The sequence below is a fragment of the Gymnoscopelus microlampas genome (genome assembly GCF_963454915.1).
Source record: "Gymnoscopelus microlampas genome assembly, chromosome: 5".
Taxonomy (NCBI): Eukaryota; Metazoa; Chordata; class Actinopteri; order Myctophiformes; family Myctophidae; genus Gymnoscopelus; species Gymnoscopelus microlampas.
This window is the reverse complement of record NC_139942.1, coordinates 15,613,602-15,633,550: the sequence shown is the minus strand read 5'-3', so window position 1 is coordinate 15,633,550 and position 19,949 is coordinate 15,613,602. Positions and strand designations below refer to the sequence as shown.

Below are 19,949 nucleotides of genomic sequence, written 5' to 3'. Positions count from 1 at the left end.
GAAATAAGACATCTGGGCCTTACAGAGCTGGCTAACTGCTCTTGTGTTTCCTGGATGAATAAACTGTATCCATGTTTGAGGGTGAGTAATCATTAATGAAACTGCTGATAACAGAACGGGGGTTCATCCTAGATGGACGTTACAATGAACTCCAATACACCAGTGGCTCTCAAACCTTTCAATGTCAAGGACCCCACATTAATATTTATAACCAGGGACCACTATACAAGATTTGTTGTTATTAAAATGTTTCAGTAATACAAAATAATACAATAAATAAAAGTATATATTTTTAATATTAGATCTACAAGCCCACAACGTGTCGCATCGTGACGTGTTGTGGGCTTGTCGATCGTCTGTTTTCAAATAGCAGATGTTTTGACTCATGTGTAGGGGACATCCTCTAAAATCTGTCAAATATCAGCTTTAAGGATTACCATCCAGTGTTAGTGTGTTAGATCACTTTTGTGGTGATATTATGTGGGACCATTTTAGAGGATTGGCACTTTGTTTCTGTTGTTTGTGGAACACGCAAATTGGCAGCAAGATTGACAAGTGCTGATATTTACAGTACATGGACAAAACATAGACTAAAGTCTGAGTTGGGAAAGGCTTTGAATTTGCTGAACATTCACCAAGACAGAGAGGATGAATGTGTTGCAATGGTGAAGCAAGCCTTGATGGAAATGCAAGGTTACATATCATTGTTCCGACATGTCATTTTTCCGACATTACTAACCCTATCCCTAACCCTAGCCCCCAGTGAACACTTCTCACAAAGTTCACTGGTAATTTTATTTTATAGTTTGTAAACATGCCTAAAACACTTAAAACAAAAGAAGGGTAAAATGGTTAACCCTAATTGGGAATCCCTAAAAAGAACTTTAGGAAAGGTAAAACAGCTAAAAAGATCTTAGGGCAAAGATTTTGAATTTAGATTAAAGACTTAGTTAAACAGAATGTGAAATTATAAGGGCTTTAAAATAAAAAAATAACAAGATCCCAAAAAGACTTTCTTTCAAAAACAAGATGGCGAGAGCAAAAATTCCTTGCTCTGCCTTTTTCTTAAAGGACGCCCTTTCTAAAAAGGCTTAGCACTGAAGTCCACCGTAGTCGGAGTGGCAGTATGTCGAAATGGAAGGCGGTTCCCAAATGCAAGAGTTTAAAGCAAAACAAGAGACTCTTGTCAAGGAAGTCGGAGACCTCAAAGCTCAGAATGAATTCTTCAAGCAACAGATTTCTGAAACAAGTGCAGAAAGTAAGAGTATAAGACCCCTGGCCACTGTGACAGAGCAGTATAGCATGGTAAAGACAGCTGTGGCCCAACAGCAACGTGCACTTGAACATTTGGAAAACAAAGACAGAGAGAGAAACCTCATCTTCACAGGAGTGCCAGAGAAAACTGGAGATAAACGCTGGGAAGAGGAAGCAGCCGACATAGAAGACATTGGTGTCTTCCATCAATTGGTAGAAATACAGTGCCCTGGTGTTGTGCCTGCTAAAGTTATGAGACTTGGAAAACCAAGGGATGAAAATGCATGACACTGTTATCCTGGCAACATCAAGAGAAAAGCTGACTGAAATACTTAAATATCTGGAGGAATATTGTGATACAGTGAGGCATTGTGACAGTTATACATATCGTCGCTGTCGGGCAGAAACCACCTAACTCAATTTGTCATTTTTTCTTATTCTTTTTCATAAATCAACACCATTGAACACCCTTTACGTCTGTGTGTTGTTTAAAAACAAGAAATGACAAGTCATATAATACAAGGTTGCTTTTTTTTTGCCCCGATCAAACGCGACCAACTGTTTCTCTCTGTGAGCGTGTGTGTGTATGTGTGTGTTAGCATACATTTGTTGTTAGCACTTAGCACTCATTAGCATGCTCAGTAGCAACTAAACAGGGCTCAACTACTGCTGTCTTTGTCAACCAAAATGGTTGCGGAGGTTAGACTGTTGCCCAATAAGCCTTACCCATATCGGGTCACGTGACGTCTATTTACTTCCGGTTTTGCGTTTGAAGGGGATCCGTGGATTTTCTCCATAGAGATATCATACAGCTCATCAGACACAAGCCAACAACGTATTATTTCGAAAGGTAAAGTTAATTCTAATACTGTGTGCTGTATTATTATCTTGTTTTCTTGATATGTTATTGGTCTTTTACATTTAAACATTTGGAAATTGCCTTTAATATATTTGGTTGAGAATGCTAGCAATGCTAATGCCGGAAGTAAACAGACGTCACGTGACCCGATGTGAATAAGGAGTATGCCCACTTAAATGAGCTTCTGAGCTTACACACCTTGAGCAAATGAATTAACAAGCGACATTAAGCAGCGCTGACGGCCATTCTCGTCAAACTGATATTGTGCATGTTGGCTCACTGGAAACACTCTGCCACACCTATGGGTCTAGGGACCCTCATAGTTCTATGAGGGAGTTCCAAATGGCCCCTTATGGGTGTGTAACTCTGAGAGTGTACAAATGGAATAAAATGGACCATTTGATTCCATTTCTACACTACTAGAGTTATGGGATCCTTGAAATGTAAAAGAAAATGAGAACAACTATGCTACACTAAATTTAACAGAGCCTTCATTAGAATCCTTGGTAACGCATGTGAAGGAAGTTTTCTTCTTCCTTCCAGTTATATTTGGGTAGTAGATCGTTGTCGCTCCCTTTACTGTGGCTGTGCGGGTCACTCACTTTGGAGAAGTAGCCTAGTGATTAACCACCGTCACACACACCAGATCTACAAGCTCAGGCTGGGTAGTATTATAATGCCTTGCTGAGATCTTATAGATCTGGGAAAGAAAAAAGGGGCAGTAAAGCCAACTGTCAAAAAAAAGAGAACAATTCTCCAATTAAAGGGAAATTACATGAAAATTAAAAGTGACTATGAACGCCCAGATAACGACCAATTACAAGGAATATACGTGCAGCACATGCAATGCAAAAAGTAATAATAATAAAGAGGACAAAAAAGACTAAATCAAATGCAATAAGAAAAAAATACACAAAAATAAATAATAGAATCACAGAAATGTGATTAATGACAATATAGTCCTAGGTGTTGATACAGGTGCTGTTCTGCAGATCGTGCCAGTACTTGAGCAGCTCACTGGGTTGAACCCAGTGGGACGTGATCAGGTTGCTGTACTTGCAGCTGGAGTATTCCACTCGCCAGCGGTAGAACAGGGACTCGGGCGGCAGTGTGGGCTCGATCCGTAGCTCAGCCAGGCAGATCCCCACGTACACATCCTCCAAATGCAGGAGGCGAATGCTCAGAGAGGCTCGGTAGATTTTCGCCGCCAAGTCTCCGGAGAACACGTAACCCGTCCCGGAGCAGAAGGTGGGGTACTTCTCACCCGGGTACTGCTCCGGGGACACGTACCACTTACTGTTTTTGTCTCGGATCGGTAATTCGCTGCTCAAGACAAATCCTGTGAAGTAGTTCTTCATGGGATTCAGTTCGGGTCTGAGCAGCTTGTGGATGAGGTAATTGGTGTTGACAAACATGTCACTGTCAGTTTTCATTACATAGCTGGCCTGTGGACAATGCATGGCCACCCAGTTTATCCCCATCAGTGTCTTTATAGTCAGGTTGTTGTAGGTATCCAAGAAGTCCTGCTGAACGATATCGTGGTGCCTCTGGCTCTCGGACTCCAAGTTCATCTGATGTAGGCGTCCCAGCTCGCCTTTAATCTTCCCCTGCAGGAACAGCCGGATGATTCCTAGGCCTGGAGCGAGGCTCTCATTGCCCCACGTCTGCCGTATGGCGTCCCGTGCCTCTACTTGACGAGCCTCTGTGGTTATCAGCAACACCAGGAATGGTTGTGCTTTTCCCTCTGGGCATTTGTTCACCTCGTTAATGATGTAGGGGTACGGCCCGGGGGACAGCATGCCACTTGGGTCGCCCTCTTTACTTTGGCTGGCTTTAGCTGTCAGAGAGTTCTCCAGACCTGTCTCCCCCCGAGGAGAGGAGTCATCTGCATCTTTCCCGAATCTGATGTTATTATGCTGTTGCTGGTGGCTTTGGTTTCCTGTTGCCTTACTGGTGGAGTGTTGCCCGCTGCCTCCAAAGCCCACGGGAAGCTCTCTCCACCGCGGCGAACCCGCGAGGCCCGGCAACCAGTCCTGATAGACCAGAAGGACCATGACCCCCAGGAGCGAGAGGAGATACAGGAGTCCAGCGATGTGCGGACGGCAGAATCGTGTCCTCCACTGCATGGTGTCCAGCCGCTCTGTGGGACCTTTAATCCACTTGGACCTCAGTCACATTGGTCAGGGAAGTTGCAAGCAGCTTCTCACAGCTGCATTAAGCGTGGAGGTAATGTGACGGCAGTTCTGCCGAGGGACCCTCAGAGCCAGTGCTTTGTACTTTCTGGTGACACCCAGAGAACAAATAGGATTTGCTGATCAAATTCTGCTAGTTGTGAAAGTACCCTCCTCCTTTATTATGGGTGGTGACTTACATTCAGTTTGATTCCTTTGTATGCAAGCAGCAAGCTTGGAGAACAAGATGAACACAGTATCACTCGACAAGTTATGTAAATAACGTTTGTTAATAGAAAGTAGAAAGTATTGGTCAGTGGTCACACCCCAATGGAAACAAGCCCAACGGCTTTCTTGGGGTTTTTAATTCCTATTAGCTGACCTTGTATTGAACTGTACTTTCATGTGCTTTTTTTCTGTAAACTTCTAATAAAGTATTCAATCAATCATTCAAAAACATTACGTGACCAGGAGATATGAGTGAGAATAGAAAAAGGTAGATAGATCCCTCTTTGAATGCCAAGAGGCAGCACAGCACTTAAAGGCCTTTGCAGACAGGGTGCGATTTTTATCATTGTGTTTTTTTTCTCTGTTTGCAGCATGATTAAAACGCATTGGTTTTGGTGTGCAATGCTGTGCGTATTCCGAAAAGATTGAATTGTATGGCACATACTGTACACTACAGAATAATGTCTGACACTTTCCTTGGTGTGGCTTGTACAGTAGTAGTGCTCAAAGCAGTGAAGCCTGTGCGTATTTGGCCACCACCTGCATTTCTTCAGTGTTTGCCAGTGATTGCCATGTATTAGATAGGCTTATCTTTGTCATGAACAGTGGTGTAAAGTACATTTACTCAAGTACTGTACTTAAGTACAGTTTTGAGGTATTATTACTTTACTTGAGTATTTCCAATTTTCAATACTTTTACTTCTACTCCACTACAGAACCAAATGTTGTACTTTTACTCCATTACAATTATTTGAAAACTTTAGTCACTAGTTACTTTGCAGATTTTGATTATTATTACAAAACATACATGAACCACTTCAGCCCTTTATACATTTCGTCCATTTGAAAATAGCCGATCTACAAGCTCACAATGCATGCATGGCGATGCATTGTGAGCTTGTAGATCTTCTATTTTCAAAGGATTTTTATACATTTCATACATTTGAAAACTTGTGAAATGGGAGATTCTGCATAATGAGTATAATACCGGTTGTACTGGGCAGCTCCCGTGTGTGTGTGTGTGTGTGTGTGTGTGTGTGTGTGTGTGTGTGTGTGTGTGTGTGTGTGTGTGTGTGTGTGTGTGTGTGTGTGTGCAGGACGTTGCTGAGAAAGAGCACTTGTTCTCAGCAAACCTACCCTGGGTAAATATTATGTATGAAATAAGACATCTGGGACTTACAGAGCTGGCTAACTGCTCTTGTGTTTCCTGGATGAATAAACTGTATCCATGTTTGAGGGTGAGTAATCATTAATGAAACTGCTGATAACAGAACGGGGGTTCATCCTAGATGGACGTTACAATGAACTCCAATACACCAGTGGTTCTCAAACCTTTCCATGTCAAGGACCCCACATTAATATTTATAACCAGGGACCACTATACAAGATTTGTTGTTATTAAAATGTTTCAGTAATACAAAATAATACAATAAATAAAAGTATATATTTTTAATATTAGATCTACAAGCCCACAACGTGTCGTGACGTGTTGTGGGCTTGTCGATCGTCTGTTTTCAAATAGCAGATGTTTTGACTCATGTGTAGGGGACATCCTCTAAAATCTGTCAAATATCAGCTTTAAGGATTACCATCCAGTGTTAGTGTGTTAGATCACTTTTGTGGTGATATCATGTGGGACAATTTTAGAGGATTGGCACTTCGTTTCTGTTGTTTGTGGAACACGCAAATTGGCAGCAAGATTGACAAGTGCTGATATTTACAGTACATGGACAAAACATAGACTACAGTCTGAGTTGGGAAAGGCTTTGAATTTGCTGAACATTCACCAAGACAGAGAGGATGAATGTGTTGCAATGGTGAAGCAAGCCTTGATGGAAATGCAAGGTTACATATCATTGTTCCGACATGTCATTTTTCCGACATTACTAACCCTATCCCTAACCCTAGCCCCCAGTGAACACTTCTCACAAAGTTCACTGGTAATTTTATTTTATAGTTTGTAAACATGCCTAAAACACTTAAAACAAAAGATGGGTAAAATGGTTAACCATTTCCCTAATTGGGAATCCCTAAAAAAAACTTTAGGAAAGGTAAAACAGCTAAAAAGAACTTAGGGCAAAGATTTTGAATTTAGATTAAAGACTTAGTTAAACAGAATGTGAAATTATAAGGGCTTTAAAATTAAAAAATAACAAGATCCCAAAAAGACTTTCTTTCAAAAACAAGATGGCGAGAGCAAAAATTCCTTGCTCTGCCTTTTTCTTAAAGGACGCCCTTTCTAAAAAGGCTTAGCACTGAAGTCCACCGTAGTCGGAGTGGCGGTATGTCGAAATGGAAGGCGGTTCCCAAATGCAAGAGTTTAAAGCAAAACAAGAGACTCTTGTCAAGGAAGTCCGAGACCTCAAAGCTCAGAATGAATTCTTCAAGCAACAGATTTCTGAAACAAGTGCAGAAAGTAAGAGTATAAGACCCCTGGCCACTGTGACAGAGCAGTATAGCATGGTAAAGACAGCTGTGGCCCAACAGCAACGTGCACTTGAACATTTGGAAAACAAAGACAGAGAGAGAAACCTCATCTTCACAGGAGTGCCAGAGAAAACTGGAGATAAACGCTGGGAAGAGGAAGCAGCCGACATAGAAGACATTGGTGTCTTCCATTAATTGGTAGAAATACAGTGCCCTGGTGTTGTGCCTGCTAAAGTTATGAGACTTGGAAAACCAAGGGATGAAAATGCATGACACAGTTATCCTGGCAACATCAAGAGAAAAGCTGACTGAAATACTTAAATATCTGGAGGAATATTGTGATACAGTGAGGCATTGTGACAGTTATTCATATCGTCGCTGTCGGGCAGAAACCACCTAACTCAATTTGTCATTTTTTCTTATTCTTTTTCATAAATCAACACCATTGAACTCCCTTTACGTCTGTGTGTTGTTTAAAAACAAGAAATGACAAGTCATATAATACAAGGTTGCTTTTTTTTGCCCCGATCAAACGCGACCAACTGTTTCTCTCTGTGAGCGTGTGTGTGTGTATGTGTGTGTTAGCATACATTTGTTGGGTGTTCACTCTCCATTCCGACATCTCACCACTCCGACTAGTGGCTTCCGCGTGCGGTTAGGGTTAGGGTTAGGGTTAGGTATAGGGTTCGTCAACGTCGGAAAGTCACTTAGCACTCATTAGCATGCTCAGTAGCAACTAAACAGGGCTCAACTACTGCTGTCTTTGTCAACCAAAATGGTTGCGGAGGTTAAACTGTTGCCCAATAAGCCTTACCCATATCGGGTCACGTGACGTCTATTTACTTCCGGTTTTGCGTTTGAAGGGGATCCGTGGATTTTCTCCATAGAGATATCATACAGCTCATCAGACACAAGCCAACAACGTATTATTTCGAAAGGTAATTCTAATACTGTGTGCTGTATTATTATCTTGTTTTCTTGATATGTTATTGGTCTTTTACATTTTAACATTTGGAAATTGCCATTAATATATTGGGTTGAGAATGCTAGCAATGCTAATGCCGGAAGTAAACAGACGTCACGTGACCCGATGTGAATAAGGAGTATGCCCACTTAAATGAGCTTCTGAGCTTACACACCTTGAGCAAATGAATTAACAAGCGACATTAAGCAGCGCTGACGGCCATTCTCGTCAAACTGATATTGTGCATGTTGGCTCACTGGAAACACTCTTCCACACCTATGGGTCTAGGGACCCTCATGGTTCTATGAGGGAGTTCCAAATGGCCCCTTATGGGTGTGTAACTCTGAGAGTGTACAAATGGAATAAAATGGACCATTTGGGTCCTTGAAATGTAAAATAAAATGAGAACAACTATGCTACACTAAATTTAACAGAGCCTTCATTAGAATCCTTGGTAACGCATGTGGAGGAAGTTTTCTTCTTCCTTCCAGTTATATTTGGGTAGTAGATCGTTGTCGCTCCCTTTACTGTGGCTGTGCGGGTCACTCACTTTGGAGAAGTAGCCTAGTGATTAACCACCGTCACACACACCAGATCTACAAGCTCAGGCTGGGTAGTATTATAATGCCTTGCTGAGATCTTATAGATCTGGGAAAGAAAAAAGGGGCAGTAAAGCCAACTGTCAAAAAAAAGAGAACAATTCTCCAATTAAAGGGAAATTACATGAAAATGAAAAGTGACTATGAACGCCCAGATAACGACCAATTACAAGGAATATACGTGCAGCAGATGCAATGCAAAAAGTAATAATAATAAAGAGGACAAAAAAGACTAAATCAAATGCAATAAGAAAAAAATACACAAAAATAAATAATAGAATCACAGAAATGTGATTAATGACAATATAGTCCTAGGTGTTGATACAGGTGCTGTTCTGCAGATCGTGCCAGTACTTGAGCAGCTCACTGGGTTGAACCCAGTGGGACGTGATCAGGTTGCTGTACTTGCAGCTGGAGTATTCCACTCGCCAGCGGTAGAACAGGGACTCGGGCGGCAGTGTGGGCTCGATCCGTAGCTCAGCCAGGCAGATCCCCACGTACACATCCTCCAAATGCAGGAGGCGAATGCTCAGAGAGGCTCGGTAGATTTTCGCCGCCAAGTCTCCGGAGAACACGTAACCCGTCCCGGAGCAGAAGGTGGGGTACTTCTCACCCGGGTACTGCTCCGGGGACACGTACCACTTACTGTTTTTGTCTCGGATCGGTAATTCGCTGCTCAAGACAAATCCTGTGAAGTAGTTCTTCATGGGATTCAGTTCGGGTCTGAGCAGCTTGTGGATGAGGTAATTGGTGTTGACAAACATGTCACTGTCAGTTTTCATTACATAGCTGGCCTGTGGACAATGCATGGCCACCCAGTTTATCCCCATCAGTGTCTTTATAGTCAGGTTGTTGTAGGTATCCAAGAAGTCCTGCTGAACGATATCGTGGTGCCTCTGGCTCTCGGACTCCAAGTTCATCTGATGTAGGCGTCCCAGCTCGCCTTTAATCTTCCCCTGCAGGAACAGCCGGATGATTCCTAGGCCTGGAGCGAGGCTCTCATTGCCCCACGTCTGCCGTATGGCGTCCCGTGCCTCTACTTGACGAGCCTCTGTGGTTATCAGCAACACCAGGAATGGTTGTGCTTTTCCCTCTGGGCATTTGTTCACCTCGTTAATGATGTAGGGGTACGGCCCGGGGGACAGCATGCCACTTGGGTCGCCCTCTTTACTTTGGCTGGCTTTAGCTGTCAGAGAGTTCTCCAGACCTGTCTCCCCCCAAGGAGAGGAGTCATCTGCATCTTTCCCGAATCTGATGTTATTATGCTGTTGCTGGTGGCTTTGGTTTCCTGTTGCCTTACTGGTGGAGTGTTTCCCGCTGCCTCCAAAGCCCACGGGAAGCTCTCTCCACCGCGGCGAACCCGCGAGGCCCGGCAACCAGTCCTGATAGTCCAGAAAGACCATGACCCCCAGGAGCGAGAGGAGATACAGGAGTCCAGCGATGTGCGGACGGCAGAATCGTGTCCTCCACTGCATGGTGTCCAGCGGCTCTGTGGGACCTTTAATCCACTTGGACCTCAGTCACATTGGTCAGGGAAGTTGCAAGCAGCTTCTCACAGCTGCATAAAGCGTGGAGGTAATGTGACGGCAGTTCTACCAAGGGACCCTCAGAGCCAGTGCTTTGTACTTTCTGGTGACACCCAGAGAACAAATAGGATTTGCTGATCAAATTCTGCGAGTTGTGAAAGTACCCTCCTCCTTTATTATGGGTGGTGACTTATTCAGTTTGATTCCTTTGTATGCAAGCAGCAAGCTTGGAGAACAAGATGAACACAGTATCACTCGACAAGTTATGTAAATAACGTTTGTTAATAGAAAGTAGAAAGTATTGGTCAGTGGTCACACCCCAATGGAAACAAGCCCAACTTGGGTTTTTTAATTCCTATTAGCTGACCTTGTATTGAACTGTACTTTCATGTGCTTTTTTTTCTGTAAACTTCTAATAAAGTATTCAATCAATCATTCAAAAACATTACGTGACCAGGAGATATGAGTGAGAATAGAAATAGGTAGATAGATCCCTCTTTGAATGCCAAGAGGCAGCACAGCACTTAAAGGCCTTTGCAGACAGGGTGCGATTTTTATCATTGTGGTTTTTTTCTCCGTTTGCAGCATGATTAAAACGCATTGGTTTTGGTGTGCAATGCTGTGCGTATTCCGAAAAGAAATCTCTCACTTTCCCGGGAAAATAACAACAGTCACCGCCCCCCTATTATTATTTTTTAAATTGTATGGCACATACATACACTACAGAATAATGTCTGACACTTTCCTTGGTGTGGCTTGTACAGTAGTAGTGCTCAAAGCAGTGAAGCCTGTGCGTATTTGGCCACCACCTGCATTTCTTCAGTGTTTGCCAGTGATTGCCATGTATTCAGTGATGGGATAGGCTTATCTTTGTCATGAACAGTGGTGTAAAGTACATTTACTCAAGTACTGTTTTGAGGTACTTTTTTTACTTTACTTGAGTATTTCCAATTTTCAATACTTTTACTTCTACTCCACTACAGAACCAAATGTTGTACTTTTACTCCATTACAATTATTTGAAAACTTTAGTTACTAGTTACTTTGCAGATTTTGATTATTATTACAAAACATTCATGAACCACTTCAGCCCTTTATACATTTCGGCCATTTGAAAATAGCCGATCTACAAGCTCACAATGCATGCATGGCGATGCATTGTGAGCTTGTAGATCTTCTATTTTCAAAGGATTGTTATACATTTCATACATTTGAAAACTTGTGAAATGGGACATTCTGCATAATGAGTATAATACCGGTTGTACTGGGCAGCTCCCGGGTTTGTGTGTGTGTGTGTGTGTGTGTGTGTGTGTGTGTGTGTGTGTGTGTGTGTGTGTGTGCGTGTGCGCGTGCGCGTGTGCGTGTGTGTGCAGGACGTTGCTGAGAAAGAGCACTTGTTCTCAGCATACCTACCCTGGGTAAATATTATAATGTATGAAATCTGGGCCTTACAGAGCTGGCTAACTGCTCTTGTGTTTCCTGGATGAATAAACTGTATCCATGTTTGAGGGTGAGTAATCATTAATGAAACAGAACGGTGGTTCATCCTAGATGGACGTTACAATGAACTCCAATACACCAGTGGTTCTCAAACCTTTCCATGTCAAGGACCCCACATTAATATTTATAACCAGGGACCACTATACAAGATTTGTTGTTATTAAAATGTTTCAGTAATACAAAATAATACAATAAATAAAAGTATATATTTTTAATATTAGATCTACAAGCCCACAACGTGTCTCATCGTGACGTGTTGTGGGCTTGTCGATCGTCTGTTTTCAAATAGCAGATGTTTTGACTCATGTGTAGGGGACATCCTCTAAAATCTGTCAAATATCAGCTTTAAGGATTACCATCCAGTGTTAGTGTGTTAGATCACTTTTGTGGTGATATCATGTGGCTTTGAATTTGCTGAACATTCAACAAGACAGAGAGGATGAATGTGTTGCAATGGTGAAGCAAGCCTTGATGGAAATGCAAGGTTACATATCATTGTTCCGACATGTCATTTTTCCGACATTACTAACCCTATCCCTAACCCTAGCCCCCAGTGAACACTTCTCACAAAGTTCACTGGTAATTTTATTTTATAGTTTGTAAACATGCCTAAAACACTTAAAACAAAAGAAGGGTAAAATGGTTAACCCTAATTGGGAATCCCTAAAAAAAACTTTAGGAAAGGTAAAACAGCTAAAAAGAACTTAGGGCAAAGATTTTGAATTTAGATTAAAGACTTAGTTAAACAGAATGTGAAATTATAAGGGCTTTAAAATAAAAAAATAACAAGATCCCAAAAATACTTTCTTTCAAAAACAAGATGGCGAGAGCAAAAATTCCTTGCTCTGCCTTTTTCTTAAAGGACGCCCTTTCTAAAAAGGCTTAGCACTGAAGTCCACCCCAAACCATTTCCTAACCCTAACTGCAGGCGGAAGCCACGTAGTCGGAGTGGCGGTATGTCGAAATGGAAGGCGGTTCCCAAATGCAAGAGTTTAAAGCAAAACAAGAGACTCTTGTCAAGGAAGTCCGAGACCTCAAAGCTCAGAATGAATTCTTCAAGCAACAGATTTCTGAAACAAGTGCAGAAAGTAAGAGTATAAGACCCCTGGCCACTGTGACAGAGCAGTATAGCATGGTAAAGACAGCTGTGGCCCAACAGCAACGTGCACTTGAACATTTGGAAAACAAAGACAGAGAGAGAAACCTCATCTTCACAGGAGTGCCAGAGAAAACTGGAGATAAACGCTGGGAAGAGGAAGCAGCCGACATAGAAGACATTGGTGTCTTCCATTAATTGGTAGAAATACAGTGCCCTGGTGTTGTGCCTGCTAAAGTTATGAGACTTGGAAAACCAAGGGATGAAAATGCATGACACTGTTATCCTGGCAACATCAAGAGAAAAGCTGACTGAAATACTTAAATATCTGGAGGAATATTGTGATACAGTGAGGCATTGTGACAGTTATACATATCGTCGCTGTCGGGCAGAAACCACCTAACTCAATTTGTCATTTTTTCTTATTCTTTTTCATAAATCAACACCATTGAACACCCTTTACGTCTGTGTGTTGTTTAAAAACAAGAAATGACAAGTCATATAATACAAGGTTGCTTTTTTTTGCCCCGATCAAACGCGACCAACTGTTTCTCTCTGTGAGCGTGTGTGTGTATGTGTGTGTTAGCATACATTTGTTGTTAGCACTTAGCACTCATTAGCATGCTCAGTAGCAACTAAACAGGGCTCAACTACTGCTGTCTTTGTCAACCAAAATGGTTGCGGAGGTTAGACTGTTGCCCAATAAGCCTTACCCATATCGGGTCACGTGACGTCTATTTACTTCCGGTTTTGCGTTTGAAGGGGATCCGTGGATTTTCTCCATAGAGATATCATACAGCTCATCAGACACAAGCCAACAACGTATTATTTCGAAAGGTAAAGTTAATTCTAATACTGTGTGCTGTATTATTATCTTGTTTTGTGATATGTTATTGGTCTTTTACATTTAAACATTGCCTTTAATATATTTGGTTGAGAATGCTAGCAATGCTAATGCCGGAAGTAAACAGACGTCACGTGACCCGATGTGAATAAGGAGTATGCCCACTTAAATGAGCTTCTGAGCTTACACACCTTGAGCAAATGAATTAACAAGCGACATTAAGCAGCGCTGACGGCCATTCTCGTCAAACTGATATTGTGCATGTTGGCTCACTGGAAACACTCTGCCACACCTATGGGTCTAGGGACCCTCATGGTTCTATGAGGGAGTTCCAAATGGCCCCTTATGGGTGTGTAACTCTGAGAGTGTACAAATGGAATAAAATGGACCATTTGATTCCATTTCTACACTACTAGAGTTATGGGATCCTTGAAATGTAAAAGAAAATGAGAACAACTATGCTACACTAAATTTAACAGAGCCTTCATTAGAATCCTTGGTAACGCATGTGAAGGAAGTTTTCTTCTTCCTTCCAGTTATATTTGGGTAGTAGATCGTTGTCGCTCCCTTTACTGTGGCTGTGCGGGTCACTCACTTTGGAGAAGTAGCCTAGTGATTAACCACCGTCACACACACCAGATCTACAAGCTCAGGCTGGGTAGTATTATAATGCCTTGCTGAGATCTTATAGATCTGGGAAAGAAAAAAGGGGCAGTAAAGCCAACTGTCAAAAAAAAGAGAACAATTCTCCAATTAAAGGGAAATTACATGAAAATTAAAAGTGACTATGAACGCCCAGATAACGACCAATTACAAGGAATATACGTGCAGCAGATGCAATGCAAAAAGTAACTAGAAAAAGTGCTCCTCGGAGCACAGGTCTCCGCCAGGTCAGGTAGGCTATTGTGGCCTCCTGGTGGCGCTATAATAGGCCAACGTGAAAAGGGTGCTATTTCTTCTTAGGCCTTGCACGACAATCGGACACTGAGTGCATTCATGATGACTTGAGGCATTTTGTTAAAAACATGCGTTTCGCTAAATTAGACCTGTTGGTGGCGCTATAACAGGCCAATGTTAAAAGGGTGGCATTTGTTCCTCAACATAGTGTGAATGTGCGTGCAAAGTTTGAGCGCAATTGGACGGTGCGTTCATGATTTGCAGAATGTTGTTCAAAACAAGCCAATAATGCAAACTTTAGATGTCAATCTTAGCCAATCAGTATGGAATATGAAAAATCAAACACATCTGTCGTGATCACATGACTATAGAGATCATGTGTACTGATTTGCGTAAAATTTGGATACAATTGGAAGGAGTAGTATAAAAAAATGTGTTTTACACAAGTCGGCCTACTGGTGGCGCTATAAAAGCCAGATGTGAAAAATGCAGGGCAAAGGTTTTTCCTTGACCTATAGGGAGTGTGCATACAAAGTTTTACACAGATCGGTGCAATTATAGGTAAAAACCCGAATCGGCCTGTTATAGCGCCACCATGAGGCTGATTTGAACATTTTCAAATGGTAGTTCTTCCTCGGCCTAATGGGAATGTGCGTGCAAAATTTCACGGAAATTGCATGCTGTGTTCATGATTTGAGGCATTTTGTTCAAAACGGTGCACTCCTGCAAACTTTGGAAGACATTTTTAGCCAATCAGGATGGAATATGAGAAATGTGAAAGTCACGTTTCGTTTAATGACTATAGAGATACTGTGTACCGATTTGTGGGATTTTTGGACAAAATCTGTAGGAGTACTGTCAAAAAATGTGTTTTGCACAAATCGGCCTCCTGGTGGCGCTATAACAGGCCCCTGTGAAAACTTTGGGGCAGAGGTTCTGCTCTGGTATCCAGGGACTGTGTGTGCACAGTTTGGCTGCGAGCAAGCCAACGGTGCCGGAGATTAGCTGTACACAGACAGATCGAATGACGGACGGACGGACACACGGACACACGGACGGACGGACAGGGGGTAAAACATACTCTCTCGCCATGCCTTTCGGCCTGGCGGAGACAATAATAATAAAGAGAACAAAAAAGACTAAATCAAATGCAATAAGAAAAAAATACACAAAAATAAATAATAGAATCACAGAAATGTGATTAATGACAATATAGTCCTAGGTGTTGATACAGGTGCTGTTCTGCAGATCGTGCCAGTACTTGAGCAGCTCACTGGGTTGAAACCAGTGGGACGTGATCAGGTTGCTGTACTTGCAGCTGGAGTATTCCACTCGCCAGCGGTAGAACAGGGACTCGGGCGGCAGTGTGGGCTCGATCCGTAGCTCAGCCAGGCAGATCCCCACGTACACATCCTCCAAATGCAGGAGGCGAATGCTCAGAGAGGCTCGGTAGATTTTCGCCGCCAAGTCTCCGGAGAACACGTAACCCGTCCCGGAGCAGAAGGTGGGGTACTTCTCACCCGGGTACTGCTCCGGGGACACGTACCACTTACTGTTTTTGTCTCGGATCGGTAATTCGCTGCTCAAGACAAATCCTGTGAAGTAGTTCTTCTTGGGATTCAGTTCGGGTCTGAGCAGCTTGTGGATGAGGTAATTGGTGTTGACAAACATGTCACTGTCAGTTTTCATTACATAGCTGGCCTGTGGACAATGCATGGCCACCCAGTTCATCCCCATCAGTGTCTTTATAGTCAGGTTGTTGTAGGTATCCAAGAAGTCCTGCTGAACGATATCGTGGTGCCTCTGGCTCTCGGACTCCAAGTTCATCTGATGTAGGCGTCCCAGCTCGCCTTTAATCTTCCCCAGCAGGAACAGCCGGATGATTCCTAGGACTGGAGCGAGGCTCTCATTGCCCCACGTCTGCCGTATGGCGTCCCGTGCCTCTACTTGACGAGCCTCTGTGGTTATCAGCAACACCAGGAATGGTTGTGCTTTTCCCTCTGGGCATTTGTTCCCCTCGTTAATGATGTAGGGGTACGGCCCGGGGGACAGCATGCCACTTGGGTCGCCCTCTTTACTTTGGCTGGCTTTAGCTGTCAGAGAGTTCTCCAGACCTGTCTCCCCCCAAGGAGAGGAGTCATCTGCATCTTTCCCGAATCTGATGTTAGTATGCTGTTGCTGGTGGCTTTGGTTTCCTGTTGCCTTACTGGTGGAGTGTTGCCCGCTGCCTCCAAAGCCCACGGGAAGCTCTCTCCACCGCGGCGAACCCGCGAGGCCCGGCAACCAGTCCTGATAGACCAGAAAGACCACGACCCCCAGGAGCGAGAGGAGATACAGGAGTCCAGCGATGTGTGGACGGCAGAATCGTGTCCTCCACTGCATGGTGTCCAGCGGCTCTGTGGGACCTTTAATCCACTTGGACCTCAGTCACATTGGTCAGGGAAGTTGCAAGCAGCTTCTCACAGCTGCATAAAGCGTGGAGGTAATGTGACGGCAGTTCTGCCGAGGGACCCTCAGAGCCAGTGCTTTGTACTTTCTGGTGACACCCAGAGAACAAATAGGATTTGCTGATCAAATTCTGCTAGTTGTGAAAGTACCCTCCTCCTTTATTATGGGTGGTGACTTACATTCAGTTTGATTCCTTTGTATGCAAGCAGCAAGCTTGGAGAACAAGATGATCACAGTATCACTCGACAAGTTATGTAAATAACGTTTGTTAATAGAAAGTAGAAAGTATTGGTCAGTGGTCACACCCCAATGGAAACAAGCCCAACGGCTTTCTTGGGTTTTTTAATTCCTATTAGCTGACCTTGTATTGAACTGTACTTTCATGTGCTTTTTTTCTGTAAACTTCTAATAAAGTATTCAATCAATCATTCAAAAACATTACGTGACCAGGAGATATGAGTGAGAATAGAAATAGGTAGATAGATCCCTCTTTGAATGCCAAGAGGCAGCACAGCACTTAAAGGCCTTTGCAGACAGGGTGCGATTTTTATCATTGTGTTTTTTTTTCTCTGTTTTCAGCATGATTAAAACGCATTGGTTTTGGTGTGCAATGCTGTGCGTATTCCGAAAAGAAATCTCTCACTTTCCCGGGAAAATAACAACAGTCACTGCCCCCCTATTATTATTTTTTAAATTGTATGGCACATACATACACTACAGAATAATGTCTGACACTTTCCTTGGTGTGGCTTGTACAGTAGTAGTGCTCAAAGCAGTGAAGCCTGTGCGTATTTGGCCACCACCTGCATTTCTTCAGTGTTTGCCAGTGATTGCCATGTATTCAGCGATGGGATAGGCTTATCTTTGTCAAGAACAGTGGTGTAAAGTACATTTACTCAAGTACTGTAAGTTACTAGTTACTTTGCAGATTTTGATTATTATTACAAAACATACATGAACCACTTCAGCCCTTTATACATTTCGGCCATTTGAAAATAGCCAATCTACAAGCTCACAATGCATGCATGGCGATGCATTGTGAGCTTGTAGATCTTCTATTTTCAAAGGATTGTTATACATTTCATACATTTGAAAACTTGTGAAATGGGACATTCTGCATAATGAGTATAATACCGGTTGTACTGGGCAGCTCCCGGGTTTGTGTGTGTGTGTGTGTGTGTGTGTGTGTGTGTGTGTGTGCGTGTGCGTGTGCGTGTGCGTGTGCGTGTGCGTGTGCGTGTGCGCGTGCGTGTGTGTGTGTGTGTGCAGGACTTTGCTGATAAAGAGCACTTGTTCTCAGCATACCTACCCTGGGTAAATATTATAATGTATGAAATAAGACATCTGGGCCTTACAGAGCTGGCTAACTGCTCTTGTGTTTCCTGGATGAATAAACTGTATCCATGTTTGAGGGTGAGTAATCATTAATGAAACTGCTGATAACAGAACGGTGGTTCATCCTAGATGGACGTTACAATGAACTCCAATACACCAGTGGTTCTCAAACCTTTCCATGTCAAGGACCCCACATTAATATTTATAACCAGGGACCACTATACAAGATTTGTTGTTGTTAAAATGTTTCAGTAATACAAAATAATACAATAAATAAAAGTACATATTTTTAATATTAGATCTACAAGCCCACAACGTATCGCATCGTGACGTGTTGTGGGCTTGTCGATCGTCTGTTTTCAAATAGCAGATGTTTTGACTCATGTGTAGGGGACATCCTCTAAAATCTGTCAAATATCAGCTTTAAGGATTACCATCCAGTGTTAGTGTGTTAGATCACTTTTGTGGTGATATTATGCGGGACCATTTTAGAGGATTGGCACTTTGTTTCTGTTGTTTGTGGAACACGCAAATTGGCAGCAAGATTGATAAGTGCTGATATTTACAGTACATGGACAAAACATAGACTACAGTCTGAGTTGGGAAAGGCTTTGAATTTGCTGAACATTCACCAAGACAGAGAGGATGAATGTGTTGCAATGGTGAAGCAAGCCTTGATGGAAATGCAAGGTTACATATCATTTTTCCGACATTACTAACCCTATCCCTAACCCTAGCCCCCAGTGAACACTTCTCACAAAGTTCACTGGTCATTTTATTTTATAGTTTGTAAACATGCCTAAAACACTTAAAACACTTAAAAGAAGGGTAAAATGGTTAACCCTAATTGGGAATCCCTAAAAAAAACTTTAGGAAAGGTAAAACAGCTAAAAAGAACTTAGGACAAAGATTTTGAATTTAGATTAAAGACTTAGTTAAACAGAATGTGAAATTATAAGGGCTTTAAAATTAAAAAATTACAAGATCCCAAAAAGACTTTCTTTCAAAAACAAGATGGCGAGAGCAAAAATTCCTTGCTCTGCCTTTTTCTTAAAGGACGCCCTTTCTAAAAAGGCTTAGCACTGAAGTCCACCGTAGTCGGAGTGGCGGTATGTCGAAATGGAAGGCGGTTCCCAAATGCAAGAGTTTAAAGCAAAACAAGAGACTCTTGTCAAGGAAGTCCGAGACCTCAAAGCTCAGAATGAATTCTTCAAGCAACAGATTTCTGAAACAAGTGCAGAAAGTAAGAGTATAAGACCCCTGGTCACTGTGACAGAGCAGTATAGCATGGTAAAGACAGCTGTGGCCCAACAGCAACGTGCACTTGAACATTTGGAAAACAAAGACAGAGAGAGAAACCTCATCTTCACAGGAGTGCCAGAGAAAACTGGAGATAAACGCTGGGAAGAGGAAGCAGTCGACATAGAAGACATTGGTGTCTTCCATTAATTGGTAGAAATACAGTGCCCTGGTGTTGTGCCTGCTAAAGTTATGAGACTTGGAAAACCAAGGGATGAAAATGCATGACACTGTTATCCTGGCAACATCAAGAGAAAAGCTGACTGAAATACTTAAATATCTGGAGGAATATTGTGATACAGTGAGGCATTGTGACAGTTATACATATCGTCGCTGTCGGGCAGAAACCACCTAACTCAATTTGTCATTTTTTCTTATTCTTTTTCATAAATCAACACCATTGAACACCCTTTACGTCTGTGTGTTGTTTAAAAACAAGAAATGACAAGTCATATAATACAAGGTTGCTTTTTTTTGCCCCAATCAAACGCGACCAACTGTTT

General features: G+C 42.5%; 3 protein-coding genes across 3 annotated transcripts; all 3 read right to left on the bottom strand.

Moving 5' to 3' along the window:
* Nucleotides 1-3,039: 3,039 nt before the first annotated feature.
* LOC311046258 (beta-1,3-galactosyltransferase 2-like) lies at nt 3,040-4,307 on the bottom strand. Its single transcript, XM_084058469.1, has one exon. The coding sequence runs from the start codon at nt 4,237-4,239 to the stop codon at nt 3,076-3,078; it is 1,164 nt and encodes a 387-aa protein (XP_083914595.1). The 5' UTR covers nt 4,240-4,307; the 3' UTR covers nt 3,040-3,075.
* Nucleotides 4,308-6,518: 2,211 nt separating this feature from the next.
* On the bottom strand, nt 6,519-9,977 carry LOC311044942 (beta-1,3-galactosyltransferase 2-like; the record flags this gene model as incomplete). The annotated part of the gene is made up of 1 exon (XM_084056754.1): nt 6,519-9,977. The coding sequence occupies one exon, from the start codon at nt 9,975-9,977 to the stop codon at nt 8,814-8,816; it is 1,164 nt and encodes a 387-aa protein (XP_083912880.1). The 3' UTR covers nt 6,519-8,813.
* A 5,605-nt stretch (nt 9,978-15,582) lies between these two features.
* On the bottom strand, nt 15,583-16,746 carry LOC311044941 (beta-1,3-galactosyltransferase 2-like; the record flags this gene model as incomplete). The annotated part of the gene is made up of 1 exon (XM_084056753.1): nt 15,583-16,746. The coding sequence occupies one exon, from the start codon at nt 16,744-16,746 to the stop codon at nt 15,583-15,585; it is 1,164 nt and encodes a 387-aa protein (XP_083912879.1).
* Nucleotides 16,747-19,949: the final 3,203 nt, after the last annotated feature.

What these genes read in the sequence shown, in the direction of transcription:
- LOC311046258 (XM_084058469.1), bottom strand. Translation starts at nt 4,239, where the DNA reads ATGCAGTGGAGGACACGATTCTGCCGTCCGCACATCGCTGGACTCCTG.